Genomic DNA, 8,139 nt, shown 5'->3' on the forward strand with positions numbered 1-8,139 from the left:
CCGGAAAGCATGAGTCAAAACGAATTAATTTGTATAGCCAATGAACATGAAAACAGGTAACATGTGAAGATGCTGGAACAAATGTAAGGCCAAGCAATACAAAGCACTAGCACTGAGCTTCCCTTCCTCCCTAACAGGCAGCCTCTCTTACCTGGTTTGGGGCTCCTTCAACAGAGAGTTGTGTGCATCTGTAACCATTGGGATGAGTGGCGCCCATAGCTTCAGGGGCTCTCAGGCCAAAACGCCCCTTCAGTGGGCCTGGCCCCGGGGATGGGCCTGAAGATTGGGCAATAGCAAGTTCCATCAGGGCTAAATGCTCCAGGCCTGGTCCAACCAGCAGAAAGCATTGTCCACCTGCTGTGGCCATGGGCCAGGCCCTGGAAGGTCAAGTAAGAAGGCAACCAGTCCCTCTGCACTCACAGCTCACCTTGCTAGGCATACCCACCTTTTAAGGATGAGGGAAGCATGTGGTGGGCGTAGGAGGAAGATGGGGACACATTCTAGAACATTCAAGGAGGGTTTAAGCTCTCCCAAGGCGGGCAGGCCCAGGCCCCATTTGCTGTGGCAGGTGCTGGCCCCAGGGTGGTGCCTCGGTGGGGAGGAGAGAAGTTTTAAACGTTCGCCTCCCTACAAACACTCTCCCCGCATCTCTGCGAAGCAGCCAGCTGGTGTTTATCCTGCAGAGCAGCAGATCCGGTTATTTATCTCCCTATTCTGCGCTATATTTATAAGGTAATGAATGGTCCACGGAACGAAGTTCGGGCGTCTGTCTCCACGCAGCCTCCTCCTCGGCGGCAGCCTCGGTCCCCTCCCCGCGCCGCCTCCCCACCCCCCCACCCCCGCTTATTTGGGAGATTAGAGTTCATTAATTAAATCCTGTGCTTAGATCGAACGGTAACATTATTCCAATCACATTTATCTTGCAGGCGGCGGCGGAGATGGCAGCCTCTCTGGAAACGCGCGGGGGAGCCTGAGCCGGGGGCCGGGAACGCACCGCGCGCTCCCCGCCGCGTCGCCGCGCAGCCCCTCCATCTTCCTGCTCGCCGGCTCGGCCCGCTCGCCGCCGCGGCCACCGCCGCCTCCGGGGGTCCCGCGCGCCGCCGGCCCGCCCTGAGCCCGGCCCCAGCCGCCGCCCCCGCCGCCGCCGCCGCGCATCCCGCGCTCCCCGCGCGCGCGGACAGTCGCGCGCACACTCGGGCACGCGGGCCAGCCGCCGGCCGCCCCATGGACCCATCGGCCCGGCTGCCCTGATCCCCGCCCAGCCCGGGATGAGAAACTGCAAAATGGCCCGGGTGGCCAGTGTGCTGGGGCTGGTCATGCTCAGCGTGGCCCTGCTGATCCTGTCGCTCATCAGCTACGTGTCCCTGAAAAAGGAGAACATCTTCACCACTCCCAAGTACGCCAGCCCGGGGGCGCCGCGCATGTACATGTTCCACGCGGGATTCCGGTGAGTGCGGCCCGGTCCGAGCGCCCTCGGGCCCCCGGCCGGCGGTGTGCAGGGCGCGGGGCGCGGGTCGGCGGCTTCGAGACCCTCTGGGCGAGGGAACTGCCTGCCCCCTTCCCTCCCCTCTCCGCTGCGCCCTTCCTCCTCCCCTTTATTTTTTAACCGAAAGCCCCTAAAAGCGGCGGTGCTAATCGACGCGATTGCCTTTCTCGTATTCTTCCTCGGCATCCCCTCCCCCATCTCAGAAATGGGGGAGGACTCACAGAGGCGGTGCACTTGGGAGGGGGCGGCGAGGCGAGCGGTGAGCGCCCTCCGGGCTCGGGGTCCGCAGACTCGGCGGCCGGCTCCGGGCGGTGCGGGCGCTTTCATGGCGCAGGCGCCGGGCTCCACTCGCACCCTCTCCGGCCCCTCCCGCAAGCGTCCAGGGATGCACGGGTCCCTCCTCCCCAAGGCCCTGGTGTTTTCCCTCGACCCCGTCTCTTTTCTGCGATTTGTGCAGGTCCCTGGCCCTGCGGGAAGCGGCCTCCTCTGGACGCCCACCCTGGCCGGGCACGGAGGCGCCGCGGGGCGCGGGGCCGCACGAGGGAGGCGCCGGGAGCCGCGGGCTCAACTCCTCGGGAGCGCGGCGCCTACCTGAGCCCCTGGCGCGCTCCCGATCGGGCCTCGAGCGGCTGGCGGCTGGCGGCCCGCACCCACGCCACCTGCGCTCCCGCCAGCCCAGACTGCGCCTGCCGAGAAAGCCAACGATGGGAGTGAAATCTGACTTGGCCCGGGAAGGAAGTGGTTAAGGCAGGAGCCAACCCCAGCCTTCCTCCGAGGCTCCGGCTTCCTCTGCCCTTTCCCCAAAAATCAATGGGCGCTGGGCGGCCGCTGTCCGCGGTGCTGACTCGGGCCCCGCGCCTCGTGCCCGGCCCCCGCCCCGGCCCTCGCACGACGGCCATTTTCTGGCCTTTCCTGCACCCGCAGGCTGACAGTGGAGACGGCTCCCTTGGCTGCCAGCCTGCCCCCGGCCGCGGGCGTCCAGGGTGGCCCTCCCGAGGGCGCCCCGGGCGGCTTCCAGCGCTGAGGCCCGTGCGTCGGTCTGTTCCTCCTGCTCCTCTCCAGGTCGCAGTTTGCGCTGAAGTTCCTAGACCCGTCGTTTGTGCCCATTACGAATTCTCTCACCCAGGAACTCCACGAGAAACCTTCTAAGTGGACTTTTAATCGGACAGCGTTTTTACATCAAAGGTAGGATAGGAGGCAACCATCCAAACGCGTGTTTGAATTCTCCAGCTCAAAGGACAGAACAACGCCCTAAAACCAAAACAACCAATATGCCCCCACCTCCCGCGCGGGCCCCAGTTCTCAGTCACAACTCAGACGCCAGTAGCGGCCTCTCATCAAAGAGAAGCATCAGGATGGCCAATTTGCCAGGGAAAAGGCATTTCCAATATTCTCCCTAACTTGGGCTTGATTGAATGTCATGAGTTGCAGTCAACAAGTCTGGCTGATAGTACCAAAGCCATCCATTTGGGAAAACAAACAAACAAAAAAAAAGCAAATAATTGCAAAATGCATGTAACTACACAATGTATTTTTATTCCTTCACTGAAAAAAAAATCTTTTTTTGAAATATAAAATGTTACCATCTCATTGAAGCACACACAAAATAACGTGATCCATTGTCATCAACTTACTGGTGAAAACGTTGGCCCACAAATAGATTTCTAAGTATACTTTTCAATGATTTTTGTTTTGGTTTTGCTTGTTAACCCTTTATAGCTTTTAACTTTTTGTGAAGTTGTCCAACAACATTCTGATTATTCATAGTATCCTCATTTTTACATGCAGTTGTTTTGCTTGTTGCTTGGGTGTGGTTGTTTTGGGAGGGAAGGGATGAGTTCTCCCTGATTCAGGTCAGCTTTTAGGAGTGGGGCTGTCTTGACTCCCTCCTCCTTGGCAGAACTGTCGCCCTGCTAAATGCAGTGTGAGCCATCTAGTGTATTCATGAGGGGTGTGAAGGCATATTTAACAAACCAGTCTGTTTAGAGAGTTGTGCCTTTCCAGCTCGCTCGCTCTCTCTCTCTCTCTCTCTCTCTCTCTCTCTAAGTCTTAATCCATTGGCAGAATTAAAACAAATTCAATGGATATCCATGATGTCAGGAAAATGTCACTGACTTAAAAAGTTGATATACAGTCCTATGATTATGACCAACATTACAAAAACAAGTTTCTTTAGGAAGTACTTCATGAAAGTTAATTCTAAAATGCTAGCAATACTCTTTTTAAAAGCAATTTTGGGGCTTTTTTAAAAAGAAATGTTTTTGTCCAATAGACAACCCAGAAACTTTCTGGGTGGGAAACTATATACCTTTCCCCAAAACATTTTTCTAATTCAGTAAAGATGTTCTTCCCACAGTACACAGAACCTTTGTGATGAATCAGAAGGGTATTTTTCTCAAAACCTCCTTCATCCAGTCCACCTATCAGATAACCTTTAATTAGTTTCCACTAGTATTGGTTTGAACTTGCCTTGCCTTTTGACAGCTTCTAAGGACAGTACTGGTAACTTTGGAAGTTGGGGATGCAGATTTCAGATTATGTTGCCCTGTACCTTGAGGAGTGAAGTCTTTCTTTTTAAAATAAAATTCCAACCAAAGTTAAAGATGTGCAAAGCATGTTATTTCACTCTTACTATTTTTAGGCAAAAGACACAAGAGACTCAATGTGATTACTTAGCAGTAGGAAATCTAGCAGCAAAGTATAATGCTGCTGGTCCCTCTTAAATATTTTAAATAGCAGGGACTTTAAGAGGAGATACTTCATTACTTAAAGCTCAGTATGAAAGCAATCTGAAATTAGGTTTTAGTGTCACTTTTGCCCCATGCATGCTCCGACTTGTTAGAATATACACATATTTTCATGATTTACAACAGCTTCTTTTTCTAAGAGTTAGATTTCTCCAACTAAATTGTATTTATATATAACCAAGTTGAAAAATATCCCTGTTTCATTATTAAAAGGCCTTAATAAGATTATCATCTCATTTCTATTAAGTAGTTAAATATACCCACTGCTATTACCATTTTCATATTTTAATAATAGATAGGCATGTACCAACTCAGATCTGCTTGGCTCTTCTTTAGACACCAGTGATATTTGATCTCTCTCAACACTTCAGACCAACAGCAAACAAGTCGTCCCTAGTTACAGACTCTCAGTCACCAATGTGTGTGCGTTAATGTGAGCTCTTCAAGGCCTGTGTAAATGGTCTGTCTCCCTGTATTTTCTGACTCAGTTTGGCCTGTGTCTCTGCCCCAAATCAAATACACTCTCCAAGTAGAGTAGAAACAAAGAAATGGCAGCTAAAACTGAGTTGCATTTACAGGTCGCAAAGGGTCACATTCACAGCTTACCTGAAAGATGAGACCATGTCTGTGGCTGCCTAGACAGTCCTCCCTTGGAAGACCACACCTATGAAAGTATAGTCTTCTTGGGATTCAGTGTGCCCCAGATGCTTGTCTGAATGAAATGGCCGTGTAAGATGTAAGATGCACAATCAATTCTCTTGAATGGAATGCATTTAATGAATTTCTTTTTATTTTAGGCAAGAAATTCTTCAGCATGTCGATGTAATAAAAAATTTTTCTTTGACCAAGAATAGTGTTCGGATTGGACAACTGATGCACTATGATTATTCCAGCCATAAATATGTTTTCTCTATTAGCAATAACTTCCGCTCACTGCTTCCAGATGTGTCACCCATTGTGAATAAGCATTTTAATATCTGTGCTGTGGTTGGAAATAGTGGTATCCTGACAGGGAGCCAGTGTGGACAAGAAATAGATCAATCAGATTTTGTTTTCCGTTGCAATTTCGCCCCTACGGAGGCTTTCCAAAGAGATGTTGGAAAGAAAACCAACCTTACCACCTTCAACCCCAGCATCCTGGAGAAATATTACAACAATCTCTTGACCATTCAGGACCGTAACAACTTTTTCCTCAGTTTAAAAAAGCTTGATGGGGCCATTCTTTGGATCCCTGCATTTTTCTTCCACACTTCAGCAACTGTGACCAGAACATTAGTTGACTTTTTTGTTGAACACAGAGGTCAGTTAAAGGTCCAGTTGGCTTGGCCTGGAAATATAATGCAGCATGTCAACAGGTGTGTATATTTTATTGCATTTAACTCCTACCCCACCAGATGGCAAATCAATGTTGTAATCTCTGGGGGGTGGGAGCCCTCCAGTTAGTTAGTTGTGGTGATTTTAATAGTGTATGACAAACTCTTTATCCTTTGTAATGAATGACTGTGTTGTTCTAGGTAAGTTCAGTCCACCCCCAGCTGGTAACCAAGGGCCACATGGAGTGACTGGTGTTTCATCAGACTTCCCCGTGACACCCTGTCCCCTCTCTTGATGGGATAAGAAGTCTTCCAAAAGTTCATAGAAATGCATTTTATGAAAACAAAACTGCACAGATTTCAAAATCTCTTAATTCCATTTTCCATGAACTTTTCAAAACCCCCTTATATGCCTACCAAGCAGTCATGGCAATCACCATGAATCAAGAATTTTCTTTAAATGGATAACTATATCCCAATAAAGCCAATGGCTGCATTAGACAACGGAAGTGTTTTTTTTTTAAAGGAAGATGCAGTTTACTTAAAATGTTCCCTTTTGTTTGTTATGTAAATATTCTGTTGATGCCCGAGTGTAATAAACCACCTAGATAAATCATAAATTTATAATTTTTCTTTATAATTTGGTATCTGTGGGGAAAACACATGAAAGGATTTCATGAATGCTGTAAACCTTATGGTTTGATAGCGAGGGTGAGTAGAAATGTAATATTTCCATCTAGTCTGGGGATTTTCAACTCTGGCTGTGGATGAGAATCACTTACAGAACTTGAAAAAATAGTACTGCTTGGGATCTACCTCAAGGGATTCTGTGTAGTCCTAATGAAAGGGAGGTGGGGACTGGGTACTTGGTATTTTTTAATGAATCCCTAGATGATTCTAACATGAAGCCAGAATTGAGAGCCACTTAATACAAGGCATTTTATAAAGCAAGATTAAGCCAGCGCCACAGCTCAATAGGCTAATCCTCCGCCTTGCGGCACCGGCACACCGGGTTCTAGTCCCGGTCGGGGCACCGATCCTGTCCCAGTTGCCCCTCTTCCAGGCCAGCTCTCTGCTGTGGCCAAGGAGTGCAGTGGAGGATGGCCCAAGTACTTGGGCCCTGCACCCCATGGGAGATCAGGATAAGCACCTGGCTCCTGCCATCGGATCAGCGCGGTGCGCTGGCCGTGGCGGCCGTTGGAGGGTGAACCAACGGCAAAGGAAGACCTTTCTCTCTGTCTCTCTCTCTCTCTCACTGTCCACTCTGCCTGTCAAAAATAAAATAAATAAATTTTAAAAAGGCAAGATTAATTGTAGGATTTTTTTTTCCTTTAAAACATCTGGAAAAATTGCCTCAACTCTTGTTTCTGAAGATGTCAGCATCTCTAGCATTCTAGTAGAGTCCAATATATTATTACAGGTTAAACTGGTTTCTGGAAGATCTGGTACCTGGGGAAATTCTTTATCCCATAGTAAATTATTCCATCCTGTAGTTTCCCAAAGTCTTCCAAATTTAAGATCTATTTAGTTGAACAAAGAATCATAGTCCAGATATATCTGGAAGGTGGAGTGATGCCATGATTTATAGGCCAATCTGAATCTTTTCTTTGAGAGAAAAGGGGTGCTGGTGACAGCTGCAACAGGGATAACACACATGCATGCACTGGGACTGTCCCAGGATATGCGGTCACATTTTTAAAGAGACAATTCGAAGATGAATCAATTGGGGTACTAGTAGCAGGAGTTTTCTTTACCCAAAGTCACTGTTCAAAATGATCAGGATGAGAATAATAAGCCAAGTCTCCTGCCAGCCAGTCCCTTGGCCTTTTGATCTCATCATTTTACTCCCCTCATCATCAGTTTCAGTTCTACCATACCAAAAAGGTGGTCAGAGTCATTCTCACTCCTTAAAGAGTATGAAAACCCAGACTGGACTTTGACATTTCTTCTGGAAGGGGAAAGGACTTAGCTGGGAAGTGGGTTTGTCCATGAAACTTGAAACAGTCTAGACAAACCCACCTCCCAGCCCAGGCTGATTGACCTGTCTGATTGAAACCTTCAACATTGGCCTCTGAATCCACATGTACTTATTGTTCCACAGGTACTGGAAAAACAAGCATTTGTCGCCCAAACGGCTGAGCACAGGTATTCTAATGTACACCCTTGCGTCAGCAATATGTGAAGAGATCCACTTGTATGGATTTTGGCCTTTTGGATTTGACCCCAACACAAGGGAAGATCTTCCATACCATTACTATGACAAAAAAGGAACCAAATTTACCACCAAATGGCAGGAGTCCCACCAGCTGCCTGCTGAGTTTCAGCTGCTGTACCGAATGCATGGGGAAGGGCTCACCAAGCTGACTCTGTCACACTGTGCCTAAGAACTCCGAATGGAGTGTGCCAAATGGCTGTTAAAAAGTGCCCCAAGTCAAGTTGAATAGGCTTCAGAATAGAACCCTAGGGAATGTCTCAAAGACTAGTCTGCCATTTGAGAGGAAATAATTTTCTCTCTGTCTCTCTCTCTCTCTCTTGCACTGCTCTTTTAAGGGGCTTGGCAGATTTAGCAAGGACAGATGGCATTGAAACCACA

At 48.7% G+C, this 8,139-nt stretch overlaps 1 protein-coding gene across 1 annotated transcript; it reads left to right on the forward strand.

The window, feature by feature from the left end:
- Nucleotides 1-1,229: 1,229 nt before the first annotated feature.
- On the forward strand, nucleotides 1,230-7,930 carry ST8SIA3 (ST8 alpha-N-acetyl-neuraminide alpha-2,8-sialyltransferase 3). The gene is made up of 4 exons (XM_062200281.1): nucleotides 1,230-1,447; nucleotides 2,549-2,671; nucleotides 5,031-5,588; nucleotides 7,648-7,930. The coding sequence occupies exons 1-4, from the start codon at nucleotides 1,269-1,271 to the stop codon at nucleotides 7,928-7,930; spliced, it is 1,143 nt and encodes a 380-aa protein (XP_062056265.1). The 5' UTR covers nucleotides 1,230-1,268.
- Nucleotides 7,931-8,139: the final 209 nt, after the last annotated feature.

Source organism: Lepus europaeus, chromosome 9 (genome assembly GCF_033115175.1).
Source record: "Lepus europaeus isolate LE1 chromosome 9, mLepTim1.pri, whole genome shotgun sequence".
NCBI classification, from domain to species: domain Eukaryota; kingdom Metazoa; phylum Chordata; class Mammalia; order Lagomorpha; family Leporidae; genus Lepus; species Lepus europaeus.